Source organism: Marmota marmota, unplaced genomic scaffold, assembly GCF_001458135.2.
Source record: "Marmota marmota marmota unplaced genomic scaffold, marMar, whole genome shotgun sequence".
NCBI lineage: Eukaryota > Metazoa > Chordata > Mammalia > Rodentia > Sciuridae > Marmota > Marmota marmota.
Genome location: NW_026000057.1, coordinates 14,103,092 through 14,127,138, shown reverse-complemented (window position 1 = coordinate 14,127,138; position 24,047 = coordinate 14,103,092). Strand labels below are relative to the sequence as shown.

The following is a 24,047-nucleotide window of genomic DNA, read 5'->3' as shown; positions in this document are numbered from 1 at the left end:
CATTTTTGGTTTCCCACAGATGCTATTGTGGAAACGTTCTTGGGACTATGTTATTTACTTATCCCATGGGATTTTAGTTTTCAATATAGCTTATTACTTATACTCCACAATTTTACCTAAAAATTGTAAATATTGTGTGTTGACAATCATCGCCAACAATTAGCCTGCTCCATGTGTGGTAAAGCATCAACTGCTACTGAGACCTTCAAACCTGAGATGCAAGCACTAGGGTGAAACTCTTAACTACCAACACTGTAGGTAAGGAAGATTCCAGGTAATAATATCTTAATTTATAAATGCAGGCAGATCCTGGAAGTTCTTAAGTTGCATGCTGATAGGAAAATTCATCCCCCCACAGCTGTTTCATCCATCAAGTTAGTAAGCATCAGTACTTAAGAACATAAGCATTACTGTTACTTAAGACAACATTTTTGGAAAAATTGGTCATCTCTTTGGGGAGAGGCAGAATCCTGCTGTTCTTCCCAGTTTTTCTGAAACTATGAAACTCATGACCCTTGAAAGTCAGCTTCAAGTTTGAGGCTTGAATTGACTGGATGATACACAGCCTTTAAGTGCTGGATGATACACACTGTTCATTTTTCATCTTGGACTGTCACCAGGATTGGTTACATAAATATGTCAAGTTTTATTCAATTGTCATGCTCATTTAATAAGACCTTCTCAATAGTAAGAGCTGATATGAATACAATTGGCCACCTGCCCTAGGATTTCTCACTTAAATATATAATCTCCATTACCCACACAGTATTAAAACATCTGTTCTTGAGTAGGAATGCAAGAATTTGCTTTACTTTGCTGGCTTAAAAGTAATTTTAAAACATAACCCAGATAACTTTTCGGATGAATTCAGATAAGAACAAGGGGAAAGAGAAAGAAGCATGTTTAAATGCATTGTTCCAGGGCATTTGGGTCTCTTTACAGAACCTCCAACCAGTTCTTCCAGGCAGTCAGCTCTATCTGCAGTTTCTGCTTCTTAAGCTTTTAAAGTCAGAACTTTCTACAGTATATTAGCATGGCACACATAAAGGAGAATGAAAACACCTTTAAGAAGTGATGTTACATAACATTGAACTTTTTTCTTTCTCTTTTCTCTTTTTCTCTTTCTTTTTTTGGGATGGGGTCTTGCTGTGTTGCTCAGTCCAGTCTTGAACTTGTGGGCTAAAGCCGTCCATCCTTCTCCTGCTTCAGCTTTCCCAGTAGTTGAGACTGCAGTCACATGGCCACTGCGCCTGGCTTTGAATGTTTTTTTTTCCCCCCTTTTCCTACAACATCTAATAATGTTGTTGTTTTATTTTTAATGATAAAACAAATCTGCATTCCTAACCCTGTTAGGTATGAATGAACTGAAAACCTTATCAGTTTGAAATAGGATGTATGCAGTTGGCTGAGAAAGCTGTAACATAAATCTTAGTAGGCCTTAGAAGTTTTGTCCAGGTTGCTATGCTACTCAAGGTAAACATTCGCATGTGTATTTGTTCAAGGGAACTTCATTGTAGATGTTGTAATTTTAAAATTGTACTCACCACAAAGATCCTAATGAAATGATAAGCTGCAGTATTTTAGAGATCAGTAGCTACTTTAAAATCATCAACAGTTCTGATTGCACTATTCCAAGTCAGTTTTTCTTTTTCTGAAAGAAGGAAGAAATTAAAATACATAAAATGCTTAAGGTAGCCATGATAAAATACAAAACACTAAAATGATGGCTTTAAAAGGTCACACTGGAGGGCTGGGGTTGTGGCTCAGCGATAGCAGTGCTTGCCTAGCAGTGCTCACCTAGCACGTTTGAGGCCCTGGGTTCGATCCTCAACACCACATAAAAAAGTAAATTAATAATCATTAAAAAAAAAAAGGTCACACAGGAGAAGTCAGTGAGGAAACCCTAACCCTAATCCTCTCTCACTTGCTGTCTTCAGCTCATAACACTGACTTGCTTCATATGACTATTGCTTTGTCTGATCTTGTGACATGCTAGTTATTTTTAAATAATAAAAAATATTTATCATGTATATCTTAATAATGAAAACAAATATGTTTTTCAGTTATTCTTTTTCATACCTCGCTCACCTTTTATGGTTGGCACTCACCAGTATTTATGTGATAACTTGTTTGATTAATTATGTGATTCACAGTAGGAAAAATCCTGAGTTTGGCCTTGTTTAGGCAAGAGAAGAGTCTCTTTGAGGATGCAGAACACTTGCCTTAGAAATGATCAGCTTCATAGGGACCAGACTTTTGGACTGTATCACGCACATATCTCACCTCACAATATTTGATGCATGTTTATTAAATGACTTGATGAGAAGAGTCTATTATTTGTTACTGCAATAGGTAATAAGTCATCTGTAACATGCATTAGTTTTCTAGGGCTGCCTTAACAAACTTCCACAGGCCGGGTGGTTTAAACAAAAATTTCCTTTCTCTCAGTTTTGGATGCTAGAAGTTTGAGATCAACATGTGAGCAGGTTTGGTTTCTTCTGAGGGTTCCCTCATTGGATCCTAGATACCTGTCTGCTGCCTGTGTCTCACATGTCTTTCCTCTGCACCATGTCTGTGTTCAAATTGCCTTGTCTGGTAAGGACGCCAGTCATATTGGATTGGGGCTCACCCTATTGATCTTATTATAACGTAATTATGTCTTTTAACCCCATCTTCTATATATCAATGGAGAATGTTAGTTGTATCAGAGAGCTATATTTTCCAAAACTCACTGATAATCTAAAGTAACAAGGAAGAGTTAAAAAAAAAATAGAGCTCAGCCTTATCATCAATTTACCAACTGGTGTACTGTACTTTTGAAATTGCCAGATAATTCTCCCAAAACTATATTGGACTCCCTTGCATGTGATACAACATCATTTTAAATTTATTTGAGACCTTCAAAGAAACTGAAGGTTACTTAACTAAGTCATGTTTTACATAGGAAAAAACATGGACAGAAAGGTACTTACCCAGATTCTCTAAATATGAGCAGCTCCAGGGAGAGTCCAGGCTGCTCAACTTCTGATCAGAACTCTTCTTTCACATCATGTCATTCAGAGTAACTTTCACTGCTGAATTCAGAGACCCTATTTTTCTTAGGATCCTGAGCACCTGGAGACCACATTTTTTAGAAATGTATTATTTGACAGGATATGTCAGTGCCTAAATATTTCAGAAATGCCCCCTTACAAAGTAATGTATCTGAAAGTGCCTAGGCTAGGGCCAGGTATTCACTGCCAGTGTCACTATATTGCCCTGCAGGCGAGAGCAGAGCTCTGTTGCCTAGCCTGCTGAGATAAAGTGGGTTGTTTAGTTATAGAGCACCAGGAAACTGCTTTGTCGATTATCTTAGGACAACTAATAATTTTAAGTAGCTATTTTATGAGATTAAAAGAATTAAAATGTAGGGAATATGAAAATCCAATTCAAGTCAAGGTACCTTTTGCATATGCTCAATAGTTTAACTGCCCAATCCCTAGCATTATTAAGTCTCAAAAGTATTGTTGGAATTTTCTACATGCTTAATAAGGGAGGAAAATCTATTAGTCTGCATTGAACAGTGGAGTTTTGTGACAGGAAAATAAAAATTTAAGGAATTAGAGGACATGTTTTCCGCTGTGATTTCTTATTTCCTTTGTCTCCCGCCCCTTCTCTTAGAGAATCCCTCTAACCAACTTAGAAAAGTAGAACTTGCAAAGTAACCAACTTGCTGTTCCTTGGTCAGTGGGTGGGGTGACAGTCATGAGAGATCCTTAAATGGAAGCAATGCTTCCTGTTGTGTCCAAGGGTTGATTCTCTGAATCCAGAGAAAGTGTGCTGATTCTTCATGTTTTGTTTTGTTTCAGGGAAAATGACCTAATTCTTTGTGTTTTGTTTTGTTTCTCCTTTATGAGGGGATTGGGGATAGAGACTGGTAGGGGGTATCTTTTCAAATTTATCTCATTTTAATCTTAAATATTTAAAAGCTTGAAGGTTTTCCACACCCCACAATCTATGTTTTGTGGTAATGTGACAAGATGCTTTTCTACCAGCTTTTGTCATATTTGAGGGACTGATATCCTGGTATTTCATTGAACCCAAAATGTAAGAGGTTTTTTTTTTTTTTTTGTCCAATATTATAGGTTTACTTGATGTTGCATTCCTTTATGTTAATATGTTGAACTTTATCTCAGCAATATCGATTCAGTTGTAGCCTTTTATTGCTTCAAAGGTAAGGCTGTATTCAGTGAGTCTCCAACAGACTTGGAAGCAAAGTACACCAACTCATTGTTGGGTCACAGTCTAATTGAAAGTAGCCTAAGTAACAATTTTATATCATGCTTAAAATATGCATCCGCTACTTGCCACATTCATAAATAATGTGTACCTTTTCATGACTTTTCTAGCAACCATTTGTTTTTCATGTGTAGATTATAGAACTTTAGATTTATTTTATATCATCATAATCATGAATAATGCTCAGTTATTATTTGAATATTACTGAACTCTTTTAATATTCATTTTATAAAAGTATATACATTTTAGCTTTTATTTTTTGAAGGTATATAGGATTTTTTAATTTGTTCTAATTACTTGCATGTGACAATAGAATGTATTTTGACACATTTTGATACATAAATATAGTGCAACTGTTGAGAGCCACAGCCAAGTCAGGATGACACATGGCATTTTGCCAGAGGGAATGGTTGAAAGGGGAGCCATTGAGATGATGATGGTTAGTTAAGCTGTGTATTCAGTTGTATATTAGACCTTTGCTGTCCGGCAATAGGGCGGCTCTTGCTGCCTCCACCCTGCTACTTTGGAGTTCCCGTTGAGTTCTCCTGGGGTTCCAAGAGAGTTGGGGCGGAGCCCCGTGGAGAGCTGGGAGAGTTCGGGGGAGTGCGTGTGCGTGGAGTGCTGGTGGAGTTCAGGCAATAAAGCTTCCTGTTTTGAACATACAAGTGCTTTGTGGAGGCTCGGTGATTTGTGCCCAGCCAGACTGCGGCATGCAACTTCTCATTCTTCTGGTTGTACATGATGTAGAATCACACCGGTTGTGTAATTATATGTGTACATAGGGTAATGATGTCTGATTCATTCTACTCTTATTCCTATCCCCATACTCCCTCCCCTCCTTTTACTTCCCTCTGCATAGTCCATACTACCTCTATTTTTCCCTGTCCTCCACCCACTTATTGTGAATTAGCATCTGCATATCACAGAAAACATCCAGCCTTTGTTCTTTGGGACTGGCTTATTTCACTTAGTGTGATATTATCCAGCTCCATCCATTTACCTGCAAATGCCATAATTTCATTCTTCCTTAAGCTGAGTAATATTCCATTGTGTGTATATGGCACATTTTCTTTATTTATTCATCCGTTGAAGGGCACCTAGCTTGGTTCCATAGTTTGGCTATTGTGATTGAACTGCTATAAACATTGATATGGCTGCATCCCTATAGTATGCTGATTTTAAGTCCTTTGGACATAAACCAAGGAGTGGGATAGCTGGGTCAAATGGTGGGCTTTTATTTTTGAAAGTTGCAAAAAAATTGTAGTAACTATGAAACATAAATATAATCATAAGACAAATTGGTTAAGTCAAAAATGAAAAACTTTATTAGATCGTTTGTATTTATGTCTTTGATGATATTATCAATCATCATATTATCTCTATCAAAGCAAGTTTGTGTTTCATGGACAATTATAAAAATCACTATGTAGATAATAGCATACTAGATTTGGTTTCTACTTTCTAAAAGTTAAGAATGTAAGTGGTAAAGCAAGAACATTGTTAAATATTAGGAAAACATCTTAGTTGTGATATTTTAACCAGAATCTTGACATTATTAAAATTAGGCCTTTAGCTGCATGTGGTGGTGCATGCTTCTAATCCCATGGATTACTAAGAGGCTAAGGCAGGAGGATCACAAGTTTGAAGCTAGCCTCAGAAACTATGCAAGGCCCTAAGGAAGCTAGTGAGACCCTGTCTCAAAATTAAAAAAAAAAAAAAAAAAAAAATGAAAAGGGCTTGGGATGTGGCTCAGTGATAAAACAACCCTGGGTTCAATTCCTGAGATAGATAGATAGATAGATAGATAGATAGATAGATAGATAGATAGATAGATAGATAAAATTAGCCTTTATTAAAATAAGAAGGAAATCATTGTTGGCTGATGGCTGCCACATACTTTTCTACTGATCATGCTCTGTAAAAACAGCCCCCCCTGTGGTCCAGGAGGACTCTTCACACACAAAGCTGTGAGTCCCAACAAGGACTGTGCCTTTCCAGAGAAAGACACTTCTTTCTTAGCTTGCAGTATCTGCCCCTCAAGCTGGGTGACCACAAAGCATTCCACAGAGGCCGACTCTTTCAGCTGCACTATATGGGACAGTAATAGTCCTCTGCTGTGGATGGTTTCATGGCTGAATTGGATTTTTTAAAAGGCCATTATAAATGGTAAAAATTTATTGTGTGGATTTACAGAAGGGAAAGATTTGTATTTATGGGAGGAGGGGCAACATTTAGCCATGGGTAAAGGCACAAAGTCTGAGATGGATATGACATATGTGGCAATTAATGAAGAGACTTCATTTATTGGAACAAAATGTTCATGTCTTTGATGAGAAGGGGATTAGATGGGAAAGAAGCAGAGGTCAGATTGTGGAGGCCTGGATGCTGATGAAGGAATTTGGATTTTATCCTTTAAATGTGAAATCACATAGGCATTTGTCCAAGTTCATCACATGGTCAGTGATATCTTATTTTAGGAAGATTAACCCAAGGTTTTATAGCACAGAGTAAAAGGAATAAGTAAAGATTAAAGACAAAGAGACAAGGGTAGAAGCTGCTATGTAGAGTACATGACTTAGTATATAGCTCAGGATCCCAATAATGAAAATAAAAATGGTGAGCTGATGTGACAGAGTTTTGTTACAATAAATGTTATTAATTTTGTAAGATTTCCAAAAGGAATACATAGTTACTCTATAAAACATTGAGGATATGTATATGTATAAAGAAGAAAATGAAGATCACCTCTTCTCATTTTTTTTTTTAGAGCATTACAATTATACATAGCATTTGGGTTTATTTTGACAAAAATCATGCATGCTCCTGAGGCTGGGGCAGGAGGATCGTAAATTCAAAGCCAACCTCAGCAACAGTGAGGCACTAAAGCAACTCAATGCGACCCTGTCTCTAAGTAAAATAAAACATTGGGCTGGGGATAAGGCTCAGTAGTCCAGAGCTCCTGAGTTCAATCCCTGGTACCCCCACCACCAAAAAAACATCATACATGCAAGGAATTTGATTTCAATCACTATTCGTCATTACCTTTTCCTCCCCTACTTCCTTCCCCTATTAACTTGCTTTTTTCCTTAAAGGTGAAAATTCCCTTTGTTATCTTTATATATGATTATGACATGATTTTGTTCAATTCATTCCATATTTCTTCCCCGTGTCCTTCCTTCCTCCCTTACTCTTATTCATCTTCTACTCTACTGATCTTCCCTATCTTTTTTGTTTTTGTTTCTTTTTGGTTATACATGGTAGAATTCATGTTGATATAAGTATACAAGCATGGAATATACCTTATTCTAATTAGGACCCCAGTCAAATGTTTCCTCTGACATGTGGAAGCTAACCCACAAGAAGGGGATAGAAGTTCAGTGGATTATCCATTCTTGTCTGAACCATAGATTAGCTATCTTGACTATTTAAGGCACTTCTGAATTTTTCGTTTTGTTTTGTCTCAACTTATGTAACCCAGAGTCATGGCATATTAAAGGTGTACTTATGTCATTTATTTTGTTAATAAGAATTCCTGGTTGACCATATTTTAATGACTATGCACTTTGATTGATTCTTCCACTATTATGTGTGTGTACATTTTCTCCCACTTTTTAGTTATTCTAAGTGCTGCTATAAATGAGCATCAGTTAACCTATGTGTTTAATTCTATACTCTTTTCATGTATTTATTTGAAAAAGTGGTTTTGTTGTTACTGAAATAAACACATTTGCTCATGTAGTTTAACACTGATCTGCCAATCCTGACCCTTAGTCCACACTAAATTTTGGGAAGAGAGTGACTCCTTTTGTGTTTTGAAAACTCCATATTAAGAGTATTGATGGGCTGGTGCTATAGCTCAGTGGCAGAGTGCTTGCCTAGCATATGGAAGGCACTGGGTTCGATCCTCAGCACCACATTAAAAAATAAAAAATAAACCAATAAAATAGAGGCATTCTGTCCATTTACAACTACAAAATGAATAAATAAATAGATAGATAAATAAATAAATAGAAGCATTGACATTCCCTCCATTTTATTAAAATTACCTTCTTATTTTTTTGCTTGTTTATTTTTTTTGCTTATTTTTTATGATGTATTTTTATTCATTCCCCTATACGTGGGCATGTAGGTTGTTTCCAGTGTTTCTCTGTTTAAAACATTACTGTGATGAATATCATTGTATATATTCCCATGTGCATAAATGAAAGGATGTGGACCTCAAAGTTAAATTCAGGGACCTAAGACATATAAGTCCCAGTATCCAATGCACATAAGTTATATCAGTTAAAATGTTTGTGCCCCCTTTCATTCATCCTTGTAGGCAAAGTACAGGAATTCCAGTTTACTCACATTCTTAGTAATCCATTTTTTTAAAAAATTTTCTAGTCTTATGTATATGAAATAGAATCTTTTTTTGGAATGTGAAATATTATCTCATGTTTTACATGATCTAATGCATTTTAGCATATTTTCTTGTTTATTAACTATTCAAGCTTCTTGTCTGGAATTTGTCTTTTTTTCTCTGTGGAGTTGTTTTCTGTTTGTCACTTTTCTTTCCATACATTATATATATAACTTTTGGGACAATCATTTAATTTGACAAGGCATTCTACCAGAGTCTCTCTTATCTTGTAATCCTGGTTTAAGTTTTTTATATTAAAATACATTATTGATAAATGTGTCAAGTTAATCATCTATGGTTTGGCATCTTGATTAATGAGTTCTTCTCCAATGTCAAAGGATTGTCACCTGTATTTTGTTCTAGTTCTTATGAGTTACTTTACATTAAAATTTTAATTCATCTGACACTAATTTGCATAACTGTGGGGTGATTTTTCTGAGCTGAGGAAAAAGAAAAATGGAAAACAAAATAAAAATTTGATAAACTGTCGAATAGTCTCCATTTTAAGTCTATAACTGAACCATGGTGATATTTTCAATGTTTTTGTGTGAGTGAAAGATGCCCACACCCACCATGGTCTGTGATAATGGAAACTTACATCTTTCTAACTGACTTCAAGAGAACTTGTTAGAGTTCATCTGTGTGAAGTACTTGAGTTAGAAGCAAAATAGTTTCTTCTATCTTGGGGGTTGAATGTAGTTTCACTTCCCATGCATTTTCAGCCTTAGTTTCTGTCTCTGTAAGAAGAGAGGGAATACATTGTACATTTTAAAACAGTTAACAGAAGATCCCTTTTATTTTCAGCAACTCACAGAAGCTGTGAGTCCTTCAGTGTTACCCCCTTCAGCTTTGCCACTGGACCTGCTTAATAATGCTGTAACCGCCTTTAGTACTTTGGAGGATCTTATTCGCTATCTTGAACCAGATAGATGGCAGCTGGACTTAGAAGATCTATACAGGCCAACTTGGCAACTTCTTGGCAAAGCTTTTGTTTTTGGAAGAAAATCCAGAGGTAAGCTTGCTCTTTGGATTAGAACTCATTTAATTTTCTTAGCAGAGAAATGTTTCAGGTCTCTTTGCCACAGCTTCTAAAGGTAAGAGTTTAAGACTCTTCAGTGTTGTATTTAGGCAATCCATTTGCTTATCATTAGAATGTAAGTATATGTTAAATGAGAATATAGACAAAAAGAGTCAATTACAATTCAGTGGATTTGGAAAATTAGGAAAGATATCTGTAAAAATTCCTATCAGTTCTTATCTTCTAAAAAATCATTTTGGTGAAGTGTTCCATTGCACTTGATAAGAATCATTGCTTACTCCAATCTACTTTTGGAGTATATTGATTTTGAAATTTAAAAGAAAAGATCAGAGCTGCAAAATTCGGTTTGGTGCTAGAAAAGGGGGGCACTTTTATAAAAATCATTATTATCATGTCAACCATGGGTCAGGGTTTTATCTATTTATATTTCTTAAGTCTTGAAACATCTATATAATATGAAAAATAACAGTGGCCCAACATAAAAAGTGATTAGAAGTTTCTAAGGTAAGATTCTCATCAATAAAACAAATGACCTGAAGAAAACACCCCAAGGTAATTTCTCTCTGGATACAGTTGCTTTTTGAAATGATGAGTTTTGGCCAAAAGGGCCTATCTCCTTTTTAAAATGAAAGTGTTGTTAATTAAATCTAATTCCACATGATTTTGAAATGGGAAATATGTTAAGTGAGTTTTCTACAAGGTTAGCTAATTTTTCTAATAACTTAGGATTAGGAAGTATCCGTATCAGACACAAATGAAAATGGAACAGGAATAACTGGATAATTACGATACACTCCAAACAATCTGTTTCATTCCGTCAGAAACATTGAAATCTGCCCAGCGTCATTTTAGATAATGGAATGACAGTCTGGAGAATTTATGTTTCAATGTTTAGTTAATTTGAGCCATTCACAGAGGCAGATTGCACCAGACTTGTTCTAAATCTTGTCAGAAAGAAACCTGATTCCTGCCCTTCCCTGTGCTGATTTGCAGTCCCTTTGGCTGAAGCACTAAATCTCAGCAGGTCATGTTCCAACTTGCCCAACCCTGGTATTTTGCTATGCCAACAGAGGTGGTTTCCTTTTGGCAATATTTGAAATCCGTGTTCAAGTGCATGGGCAGCGAGATCCTGTCCAGATGTGAACACTGTTACGTATTTATAAGATTTGATCCTGATAAATAACTTGATGAATAGCTTACCAACAGCGCTTCCCTTCCCTCCCACTTACACACAGGAAGATGAAGATCAAGCAAGAGAGGCTGAAACACCCATGAATAGAGCCCTTGTTAGCAAAAGTGAAGTAGATTATCATGTGGATCTGAAAGAAGCAAGAGAGGAAAATAGGTTCTAAGCTCAGATCTAGTTTTTTTCACAGCTGATTTCTGGATTCAAGCCTAAAATCCTCCCTCCTAGCCATGGCTTTCTGCCGAAATCTCTGCCTACTGCCTAAAGATTTGGCCAGAGGCTAGCATATATTTAAAAGCATCCAACCCTGAATCAGATCTTTCAGATATTCATTTAACACTTTCAAAATTGAAGTTCCTTGCAGTTTGCTAAAACTATTAACTTTTTAATCATACAGTAAGTGTGAAAAAAGTGGTGTATATTTTGGGGACTTTACATAAACCAAAATGCAGGTGTGGGATAACATCTATGTAGACAAAATCAACTCCCCTCCTGAGAGTCTTTCTACAAAGGAACCAGGAGTAAAACTTTTAAAAGCTTCTAATTAGGCATCGAAATAGATTTTCTCCAGAATAAACATATCACAGTGTTACCACATTCATCTTAGAAAGACCACCCTCAGGTTGCATTCTGGTAATACAATACCTTTGGATTGAATATCTTAAAAAAGAGTGAACAACTACCAAAGAAATATGTGACCATGTTTTTTTTTTCAGTATTACACTTTTTAGTAAAATTTACAATACTGATGAAATTTTTATTAGGAATAATGATTTTGACCAATGATGTGCTCAAAATGTTTATTGTTTAGAAGGCAGACCAATGCTTAGGTGGCAATTATGAAAAGGCAAAATAATCTAAAGGCTGAGTTTCACTTAAAAATATTTTGCAGAAGAAAACTTCCTTAGTATTAGTTAAACTACTGCAAAGTATACCTTGAGGCACAATCTTCCTTCCTTCCTTCCTTCCTTCCTTCCTTCCTTCCTTCCTTCCTTCCTTCCATCCTTCCTTTCTTTTTGCCTAGAAATTCTGCAGAATGTTTGGAGAATTTATGGTATAAGATTATGGTCTCATGACTAATTTTAATGAAGTTTCTCAGTTCGAAGTCTTAGGTATAGGAAGCATAAATTTCAAAGATTGTGTACAAATTTAAATTCCTTAATTGTATTTTGGACCATTGTGGTCTGCATTGTTTTTCTGCTTCTTTTCTTTCCCTTTCTTCCTCTGATTCAAAGTTTCATTAATCCATTGCCACTGCAGGGAAAAAAAAAAAGTTTCTAAGTCAAGCTTAACTAGTACTTAAAAAGAGGCTTTTGACTTTTGTGTCAAACATGATAAATGAGTGGAAGCTAAGTTGAAAGTGTGTTTAAATTTTCACATTGTAGCAGGTATCATAACTTAGTTCACTTGGGAAATCTATCTAACCTTTTATTGTGGTTAAGTAAACATTTTAAAGAGAACATATACAGTCTCGTTTTCTAGTTCATGAAATAGTGTGTTTAAAACTATTTGGAGTAGGCGACTATCCTTGAAAGCTAAGAGCTTCATTCATTCTAAAGAAGTATAAATCTTGAAGCTTTGAAAATTGGGGCAAACAGCTTTTGTGTTTCTGCATGGTTTCTCTATATTACCTTCCAGAGAAAAAGTCCAAATAAAATGATAGCGTTAACAACACCAGAGCAAAGGTATACATATACTATTGGTTCAGCAAAATGAAATTTAGCAAAATATGTGATATCATTTCACCTATATGATATCCTTAATTGTATAACACATAATGATATCCTTAATTGTATAACACATAAATTGGTCTTTTCAGGGTACTGAAAAGAATGAACTCATTTGCTTTTAATATTTAAAAGCTTTTCATTCATTCATAAAATTATTTCTAGATGAAAAACAAATGTTTAAATACTCAAATAAAGCAGTGATTTTGTATTGAATAGGAAAACTAATTATTTAGCTGAATAAATTGTCAAAATGGACCATTGAATTAGCCATGTTTGGGGGCCTTCCTATACTTGACCTGGGTTTTAGTCAATTATATAGTTAACATGTTTGTAATTTATTACTACACATGCATAATTTACACTTCTCAGAAATACTAAAATCACCTCTTTTTGACAATTCCAAAAAACTTGATCACATATATAACAAAAAAATAAGGACTCATCATTTAAAAAATTATTAGCACTTAATTTTGAAAATTGGATCTACATATTGATTATTGCTATTTGAAGCCATCTTCAGCCAAATAAGTTTTCTTTTGACTCACGCTTGTTTCCTATAATAGTGAAATTATTTAACAAGATCAATTGTATTTTACGTAATATTTCTTAGTTTAATTTTTCTTTTAAGTACTTTATTGGGTGGGCTGGAAGAATATATGTGATCCTCAAACTCTTCAATATGGTTGAAATTGTTTGAACAGATCTAGGGACAAAAATAGAGCTTAGAAGAAATTAAAATTATGTTACAAGTATTTATCCTAGTAACTACTGTTCATATATTATCTATGAATTCGTAGTAAACATGACAAGTTATTTTGATAGGATTTTCCTGAGGCAGTATCATTTTGTAGTTCTTTGAGGAACAATGGTTCTTTGAGGTTTTACTACAGCTGTCCAATGAAAGGATATTTTGTTTGGGCTTCACAAGTAGGTAATTCTTTTGAAAAAAAAGGACAACATAGTTAACCAACTTGCTAAAAGAGTAGAGACAATGCTTACAAATGAGATACTTCTTCCATCCTTAAGCGTGGGAACAATAGAAATCTTAAGATTCTACTCAATTTAAATTACAAAGACCACAAATCCCTAATATTCCTAAAATTGCTTCCCAAAAGCTTCTGCTCTTATAAATTAAATCCTTTTTTTTTTTAACTCATGGTCCATTTGGCTGTCTTCAATAATATATTTTCTTCATTCCTTTTTTTATATTTTATGATTCTTATTGCCAAAAAGATTATAGAAAGTTCTGTTTATCAGCTTCTAATAAGTTGTTCTTCATAAAATGTCTGAGCCTATCATCCTTTAAAAATCATATTTGTTTTTTAATCAAAGCATTCATCATTTTACACTGTATTCTTCCCTCCAGCGCTCTCCTTGTGTACTTTTGTACTGAGGTTAAAAGGTGTAGACCTTTTTCTCTCTGTAAAATTCCCTATTTATAGCTCTCAACTGTTCTGTCCGCTCTGTTCTTAATACTACACAATGGCGGCTCTTTATTGGTCACTAAGTCATAATGAAGCTTTGTTTACTATGAAATAGAAAGTCTAATTTGTGAGCTGAGTAGCCCTACAACCTAGTTAAAATAAGAAGGGATATTATTAATTATTGCTCATGGAATAACTAGATTATTTTATGAAATGTGCTTAATGAAATAGATTCAAGCTCAAAGCATGAACTTCTCTCTCTTTTATTATTTTTTTTCTTTGCTTTCTTCTATGCCATGCAGTGGTGGATCTGAACCTTCTAAAAGAGGAGGTAAGATTATACAGCTGCACACCTCGTAACTTCTCGGTGTCCATAAGGGAAGAACTAAAGAGAACCGATACCATTTTCTGGCCAGGTTGTCTCCTGGTTAAACGCTGTGGTGGAAACTGTGCCTGTTGTCTCCACAACTGCAACGAATGTCACTGCGTCCCAAGCAAAGTCACTAAAAAATATCACGAGGTAGGTGTGTCGTTTTCTTTTCGATTTCCTTTGAGTATTTTTTCTTAGAACCAAGCCGTGAAATTGAAAAGGATTCATGTTTGGAAAGGAGATGTGGCGTTCATGGAAAATTTTTAAAAACAGGGTTTTACAAAGAGTTTATGTTTCTACGTTTTAAAATTAGGACCTTTAATTTAAAAACCCAGCATCAAGGATTTAGAAAGCTTATTCTCTGGTAGTAGTACATCATGGGTGGTCAGTGAAGTTTTTACTTCTCATACAAAAAAGAAAAAAACAAAAGAAAAGTTTTTCTGAAGAAAAAATGTAAGTGAAGCTTTTCAACTTTTAAACTTTTCAAAATATGAAGGGAAAATATTTTAAAGTCAATCTTAGAGATAAATCATTGTCTATTTTGAAGAAAGGAGATCTTTGATATTTATTTTTATATTTGGCCAAAATGGGCACATAAGTCCCAAGGGAACATGTTCACAGTTATACCAATCTTTGTGTTATTCATGTTGCTACAAATAACTTGTTCAGACTTTTATGAATGTATTTACCCCTTTGCCTCTTTTTTTTCTCTGGAATTAGGAAAATAAAGTTGAAATGGTAGTTATTATTACTTTAGAGTGTTAGGAACTTGCACATCCAAAATTTTCATTAGTGCTGGAATATCCTCAATTCTATCCCACCTTCTCCAGCAGTACTATATAGCATACATAGAAAAAGTCAGGTTTTGATGAGTCAATGTTAATTTCTACAAAATATTCACATTGTGGCAAGTTAAAATCTGCCCTCTGACTTCATTTTAATATGACTTCATCTCATTATTTTGACATTTTGCTTCAGAAAAGGTACCTACTTAGAAAGACATCAGCAAAATGCTCTCTTGAGTAATCTGAACATGTAGAGTTTCATAAACTGCACTTCGGGTGACATGGTCTTCCTGCCCTTCACCAATATTATGTCGGTAGCCTGGCAAGAAAAGGAAGAAAAGCACATCATTCTAGAAGACAAGGGACTCTGTGTCCATTCAAGCTCTGCCATTGACTGCCATCTGCATACACTACCTCTGTAACAAACATGAAATATCATGATCTTTCAGGTTTTTATTCCATGACACTTACTGGATGGCAATCTTTTATCAGGTAACACCCCAAACTGTCATTCAGTGATTAAAAATAGAACTATTTGCCGCCATTACTCATGTTCTACTTTTGATTTGCATACCACTTTCTTGTAAAGATCGTGTGCTGGGAAAGGAGTTGCCATTCTAGAGTCAAGAAGTAGATGGTCAGGGACTGAGGATGTAGTTTAGCAGTAGAACACTTGCTTGGCATATGCAAAGCCCTGGGTTCAATCCCTAGCACCAAACTTACAAGCAAAAAGCAGATGTTCATGGGCACAGAGGCTCCTGGGGCTCCAGACAGGTAGGATGTGCCTACAGTCCAGCCTTATGCCACTCCATGAACTGGGAATCTAGTCAAGAAAATAAAAAATTAATATTGTAGTTCTTAATAGCATTAAAATTAAAATACCTCAGAGGCTGGGCAGATGTTAGAGTCGCCTGGCATAAGATAAAAGGATGTGATAAGAATATGTATTAAACTGGAAGGATCTTTTCCCACCTAAAGTCACTCAATTTTGAAGTTGCCGAAATGGATACTTAATAAACAAGTGTATTTGGGGACCTAATTTAGCCAGCCAGTCTTGCATTTATAACCACTATTTTAAGAACTCTAAAAATCCACACTTGACTTAAACAATTTCTTAAAACAAGTCTATGGGGTGCTGAATCTCATTCTGTGGTTTGCTAAAGCAGTCTCCTAGGTCAAGCATGCCCCCTCCATCCTATAGCTATCCATTTATTTTACAAATAACATTAGTGTTATTATCCAGAAAGTTGCCACAGAGTGTGTAATATCTGTTTTCAAGCCTCAGAAAATGAAGACATTACTGTTTGGGGCAAGGCTATGGGCAGTGCTTGTGGACCAAGTGGTGTTCTTACAGAATGACATAAATCCACATTTCCTGGTCTTCATTGGGTTGATTATAAATACACACCTATACACACGTGCAACTATGAACATTTTTCTAATTATATTATAATTACATGAGCACCCATTAGTTTTGCACAAACATCTCTAATGATTAAGTATGAAGAAATATAAAAATTTCCTACTTGATGTTTATCACAAATATTTCTGATAACAATAATGTGTCACAAATATCTCTAATAATAATAATATTTTTGTCCATTTACCCTATGGAGAAAGGACTATTTGTTTAACATGATTCAGAATTTCTGAGGCCTTTGTTTTTCTCATTCCCATATTCTTGAGATCACTTCTGATCTAGCACTACTATTAATCAAATGCATTTTTAAAACAATTTAAAATTGTTCAAAGTTATTAGATAATTGAATATTATGGACCTGGACATGGAGACTTAATTCATTTAAAGACAAGTCTACCTTCAGCTTTATTTATTATTATTATTATTATTATTATTATTTACGCACCAGAAATTGAACGAAAATGCGCTTAACCACTGAGCCACATCTCCAGCCCTTTTAATCCTTTTCTTGAGACAGGGTGTCCATAAGTTATTTAGGACATTACTAAGTTGCTGAAGCTGGCTTTGAACTTGAGAACCTTCTGCCTCAGTCTCTCAAGCTGCTGGGATTATGGTCTTGCACCACTATACCCACCCAACCTTTAATATTTTTAATGATGTTGCCAATTGGGTTTTATGATTATTCTACTTCATGGAAAAATGAAAAATCAAAGACAGGTTAGAGGTTCTATTTGTCCTCTCATGCATCTATTTATATTATAGCAGCTTCTGCAAATATTAGGGTTAAATCATAGTCATCATATTACTACAGATAAAGCAAGTATTCTTTGTGGTTTCCTGTAGCATTTTGCTGGGTTTTGGTTCAACCACTGTACCAAAAATAAGTTCAGATAATTAAAGGAATCATACAGTATGATATCATGTTACTGTGTTGCTGATAGCATAATAGTATTAATGATAATGTTCTTAGTACGATTCTTACCTCTTCTCTATCAATCATTGGATCTCTACATTATAATATATTTCACCAAGGAAATATATTTCTTAATAATTTCTCTGTCTCTCCAGTAGGAATTTTCAGAAAAGCGAGTTGGGAACTTTCTATGTGTATGAACTTACATGTCACATCTTCCTTGAAACACTTTTAAGAGTTCTGCCCATCCTAGCAGCACCAATTAGTTCATCCTTAGAGCATGCATGGGACTTCAAAGATATCTCTATTAGAGAACTATTACTGTTTTAAAATCATTGTTTATTTTTCTTTGTTTCTACCAAATTGAGGGCTAAGAGAAACAAAGATCATGTTACAGTACAGTGCTTGCAAGTACTAACTCCCACAACAGACATCCCATATTTGAAGCTAACATTTGTTCGCTGTGTCCTTTTGAACCAGTAACTCAATCCCTCATGCCTCAGTTTCCTGATTGGTAAAATGATTTTCCAACCCTCGTAACTCATGGTGAGAAATCTGTGAGTAGATTTTTACAGAATACTTAGAACAAGATTTGATGAATTTTACACCTTTCATACATATTAGCTTTTTTTTCTTGTTCTTTTTTTTTTTTAATTTTTCTTCTTCAATTACAGTAAATGATGAATAAAAATCTAATGAATTCAGAGAGAGGAAAGGTATTCTTCGCCCCCCCCAAAAAAAATTTACAAAACACTCTCACAATAGTAATATATTTGTTCCTTTTTCTCTAATCTTATTTTGTTTATATCTTCTTATGTTTAATTTCTTTTTTCCATAATCTACAGGAGTCTTGCTTTTCTAACCTTAGATGTGTCTGTATTAGGAAAAGTTTACCGTCCTGTGACCTTATTCTAGTACTGAATCCTGCTTCATCAATGCTCTGGTTTGGAGAGTGATCAGTCCATCTTGTTTGACTGTACTTAGCACCCACTCCTTGGTGGTTCTTTGTGTCTGGTTTGTTTTCTTCCATAGTCTTTGGTTTGAGACATAACCTTGATATTCTTTTTCATGGACTGGTAGTTTTAGTGTTCACTTCTTCCTCAATTCTTCTTTCTGTCTTTTCTTTTCCTTTGGTGCTGGGGATTGGGCCCAGGGCCTTACACATGCTAGGCAAGCGCTTTATCGCTGAGCTCCATGCCCAGCCTTCCCTCATAGTTCCCTGAGATAGACTTCTGACATTTCCCTACCCCCATACTTCTGGTGTCATAATCCACATCCTGAAGATGAAATTTTCCTCTTTCATATTAGGTGGCACCTGCTGATCATTCTCCAAGTCTATTTCCTGCTTCCAAAATCCAAATTTTCAAAAAGAACTGAAAAGAAAAACACTAAGCAGATTAGAATATTTTATCCAAACTACTAGGACATTTTGAGCTTTGTCTGCTATATGTGAATTTCCACAAGCATCACCAGACAAGGCTAGGGAGGAGGTGCTTTTGTTTAGCATAATTGGTGGGAGAGTGGAAGCAGAATGCATCTGGGCTGGCCATTGGCATGGTAGATGGCCTCCCTAATTTTACTCTTTGTACCATATTTTTTTCTTTTCTGAAGTGAGAAATGCAGACAAGTAGACTTAGAAGATGAACATAATGGCTTTGCTGATACTGCGGATTTATCTTACCCACCCAATCTCAATCCAGAAACCATTTGTAGCAAGAGTATGATAAGGACTGGCAGGGGTGCCTTAAGTTCAGATTTGATGTCACCCCAGCTTATTCAGACAACAAGTCAGTACTGATATAAAATAACACCCAAGTAGATTAAGTTTCATGCTGAAGAAATATAGTCTTCACAATTTTTGTTCTGGAATTATGAAATGTCACAGAAGAGAAAACCTACTTTAAAAGTTTACAGTTTCTGATGCTGTAAAACTATCTGAATATAAGACTTATGACAAGACTTTGAAGTTTATCTCTCTAGGAAGAAAGTTTCAAAATAAATAGGATGTATGAATGATAATATTATGAACTTTTATAAAATAAGTATCTATCATTCTTACTTTAATAATTCATATTTTATTAGGTTCAGATAACTACTATGTCACTTAGTCTGTCTCTCTGTTCACTCATGTGTAAAATAAGGAAAATAATTGTAAATTACTTCATAGAATTCTTGTGAGTTAAAGTATGTAAAAACATCATTGTGCCTGGCACCCAGCAAATATTCAAAAAATGTTAGCTAATTAACCTTCGATAGAACCACATACTTGAATGAGGTATGCATTCTGTAGTTTTCTTTCTTGAGTCTTCACATTGAACAGTCATAAGGCTTGACTTGTACTTTTGTAGATTAATGAAAATTTACAGGAATGGTAGCTTTTCAAAGTTGCTTCATGAAGTCATCTGTGTCATACCCAGAAGGAGAAAGCTAGACAATTTAATATTATCATGCACATTGGTCTTTTTCAAAACCCAAATAAACATAATTTCTGAAACTTTGTCATTTCTATTATAAGAAATGTATTAGAATTGAATAGGTAGCTGCTATCCAATACGTTAGATAATCTTTAATAGAATATACTTCTAGAACCCTTCGGCACAGTATTAAAAGGAAATATGTTTATTTAGGGTGCTTATTCTGCTATATTTCTTACTAAAAAGCTCAACAAGCCAAACTGCAAATAGCTTCATTGAATAGAGGCGTTATTGTTGTTATTGCCAAACCTCCTTAGCACTGTACAGTAGAATCCAGCTGTAGAAAGTTAGCTGTGACTGAAGCTGATGTCTATGAAGTACATCTAATCCGTCTCATCAAGTTTATAGAGGACTTGAAGTGTAGCCAAGAAAATTAATGAGTGGCATAATTGAGCAAACTCAGCTGTGGAGTGATCATGTTTCCTTCCACAGTATTCCTGTACTTGAGTGTACTGCTTCAAGTATAAATATTTATTAAATGTGTGAATAAATGAATGAGAAGAAGAAAGTAACAAACAGAGAAACAAGATGTGCATTAGTGGTTGCAAAATACTTGAGGTAAAATTCTGTCTGGTTACATAAGAAAAATAATGAGCAGACAGAGTCTTTCAATTTAAGAACTCTTCTTTATTCTAAGGCAGTACACTTCCCAAATTGTTGGCATTGAAGTGTCCTTTTATGAAATGATATTTTTTATGGAGAAATGTTTACATAACACTTTCAAGAGGAAATGTGAAAATAAGTCTTGTTGAGCTCTGAGATTGTTTTTGAAAATTCTTTTTATGCAGGAAATCGAATGTTAGAGTCATGGATTGATTTTAAAGGTGGCTTACATTCTAATCCCTTTCAGGTCCTTCAACTGAGACCAAAGATTGGTGTCAGGGGATTGCATAAATCACTCACTGACGTGGCCCTGGAGCATCACGAGGAGTGTGACTGTGTGTGCAGAGGGAACACAGGAGGATAACCACATCACCACCAGCTGTTCGCAGAGCTGTCAGGTGCAGCCAGCGGCTGATTCTGTTAGAGAACTAATGCATTACCTGCATCCATAATCCCAGTTGTTTGCTTCAAGGATCTTCCATCTGCAGGATTTACAGTGGGTTCTAAAGAGGAGACACCAAATGGAATTATGAGTTGTGCAACATCGCTTTTGAGAGGAGCCCAAAGGACAGGAGAAAAGGTCTTCAATCATGGAAAAAAAAATTAAATGTTGTAGATCGCTAGCTAGTTACCACGTTCCTTTTCCACTTGCTACAGTCTGTATTCCCTATGTCATGATATGGCTTAGGTTAATGTCAGGACAAGAAAAAGCTGCAAGTGAGCACCTGATTCTGTTGCTCTGCTTAACTCTAAAGCTCCGTGTTCTGGGCCTAATATCACAGAAAATCTGGAATGTTTTCCCCTTATACTTGCATATATAAACCAGAACATTTCATGTTCTAAAACTTGGGTTTTAAAGAGGAACTATGTTGCTATGAATTAAACTGGTGTCATGCTGATAGGAAAGACTGGATTTTCCATGTTTCTTATTAAAATCTCTGCCATTTAGAAGAAGAGAACTACATTCATGGTTTGAAAGAGGCAAACCTGAACAGAAGAGTGGCCTTATCTTCACTTTAAGTTGGTTTATTTGTTTTATTGTGTACATTTTTATATTCTCTTTTTTGACATTATAACTGTTGCCTTTTCTAATCTTGTTAAATATATCTATTTTTACCAAAGGTATTTAATATTCTTTTTTATGACAACCTAGATCAACTATTTTTAGCTTGGTAAATTTTTTCTAAACAGAATTGTTATAGCCAGATGAATAAGGATGATATAAAATATTGTTGCTCTGACAAAAAAAAGATACATGTATTTCCTTCTTGAATGGTGCTAGAGCTTAGATTGACCTGCATTTAAAAATACAGAAGTATGAAACCAATAGGACTGGGAAGTCACAATGACGTTTTGGAAATAAATTACCATATCTTCCACCCTGTTTATTGGATATGCAAATAAAAAATAACATATGAAAAGTAGATATTCAGCTCCAATTCTTACTAATTTAACCCTGTTTGGGGGGAAATACGAACCTAGCTCAGAAGAACAGAAAGCACCTTGATAAAAGAGACTGACAGCTTCTTGATAAAGTGGGCTGTGGAGTAGGAACACATCCTATTTATTGTGATGCTATATTTTCAATACCTTTAAACTCTGTTCCATACACTTGTATAAATACCTGGATATTTTTATGTACAGAAGTATATCCTTTAACCAATTCACTTATTGTACCCTTTTGCAATTGAAAAGAAAATCAGTAAAACACTCTGCTTGTAAAATGCTTAATATTATGCCTAGGATATGTGGTGACTATTTGAATTAAAAATGTATTGATTCATCAAATAAAAGAATGTGGCTATTTTGGGGTGAAACTCAGTGTGTGCATGTGTGTGTGTGAAAGTTTTATCTCTTGGACTCTGAGACAATGAAACTTATAAAAGTTTTATGTTACTATGATTTTTGTTATGCAAAAATATATGCCAGTTTCAAAGAAAGGTTATAAAAGGACCTTTTTTGTGCTGAGGCTCCCACCTGACTCTTCTTTCTAGTGCCTTTGAACAGTGCTTTTCTTTTCTCCACGAGCTTAATAATAATGTCTGGTAAATTAAATTAAACCTGACATTAAAGTTATATGTGGTTTTAGAAATACTTAGTGATAGGTTGTGTGATAATATGCGGTGGGGAAAAAGGCCCATAAATCTCTGCTCCTGTCTTCATTTCCAATAGCAGTTACTAAATCAGGTGAGAAGAAGTTGATTTGGTATATGGATTAAAATATTTTACATAGCACACTTCAAGATGCAGTTCCTCAATTCCAGACTAGATTCGTCTCAAGGACTAGCATTTTTAGCACCCATCCTCACCTTAGTGATCAGACCCATGCTGTCTACAGACTGCTCTTCTAGGAAGTACCCTTTTTATGCATCTTGACATCATGCAGACCTAGTCTGCCTTCTACCACATGACATACAAATATAAACAAAATAAGCACATGTGTTCTGTCTTGTTTCCTTAGCCTTTTCATACTTTCGTCCCAGCCACATAGAGGCCACTGTGCTTCACTATTTATAATTCACTAGCTTGGTAAAGACTATGAAGTCTTCCGGTAATTAATGTATTTAGCTGTGTTTAATCCATCATTTTAAACCATTGAATGGGATATCTTATTTCCCTTGTAGTTTTTAATATTTATTTATTTTTATTGTAAAATGTTAATAGTCAAAAGAAATTACCCTGTAAAGGTGACAATTCCACATGCTGTTTTCAGTCAGTGAGCTGGCCAAGTGTGAGGACTAACTGCTTTATGACCAATTTATTCACCGTTCTTCTTGTGTATTTTATTAATATAAAAATAATGCATTAATAGAATATGTGACTCACTTTCTCAGAAGTCCAGAAACTATTGACTGTTTTGACCCTCTTTTGCATATGATATCTGTGGTTTGTCCTTTCACTAAGGTATGAACCAGTTTTGCATAGCGATTTTTATTAAAAGCAAAGAGGAAGGCCTAATTACCATAAGACAGGTTTTCTATCTACACTTTTCATTTCTACCTCTCCTTTCTACCTTTCATCTCTCATCTAGTAATCTTTACATGCACTTTGAAATCATAATAAAAATCAGCACTGGGTTCATTTTGTCCTGAGTGCATTACTGTCTCCAAATGTGTTGACTTAAACTCGTGATTTAGTTTAAGGAAAGGCAGAAAATAAATGTTTTACATTTCATGTAATATCCTTATCTCCAAAAGAATAATGTAATATCCTATCTCTTCTGTAATTTAGTGTATTCAAATGTGTATTGTAGATGCATTAAAAACATAAATATCATTCTTTAGATTCTTAAGGAACAGGAAAACTGAAAATTTAGTAGGTGTCTTAGTTCAGCTGCTAGAAGAAAGTGTCACAGACTGTATGACTTCTAAACAGATTTGTTTCTCACTGTACTGGAGGCTGGAAGTTTGAGATCAGAGTGCC

The 24,047-nt window shown here is 35.0% G+C and overlaps 1 protein-coding gene across 4 annotated transcripts in view; it reads left to right on the top strand.

The window, feature by feature from the left end:
- Positions 1-22,441, top strand: part of Pdgfc (platelet derived growth factor C) — a 211,876-nt gene extending 189,435 nt beyond the window's left edge. For 3 of the 4 annotated variants that reach the window (XM_048813561.1, XM_048813563.1, XM_015484519.2), the window contains 3 exons: positions 9,485-9,692; positions 14,362-14,579; positions 20,872-22,441. In XM_048813561.1, the coding sequence (XP_048669518.1) occupies positions 9,485-9,692; positions 14,362-14,579; positions 20,872-20,988 (543 nt within the window). In that variant the 3' untranslated portion in view covers positions 20,989-22,441. The remainder of the gene's footprint in view (positions 1-9,484; positions 9,693-14,361; positions 14,580-20,871) is intronic. The other variant, XM_048813562.1, reaches the window with a different exon arrangement.
- The last annotated feature ends 1,606 nt before the right edge of the window (positions 22,442-24,047 follow it).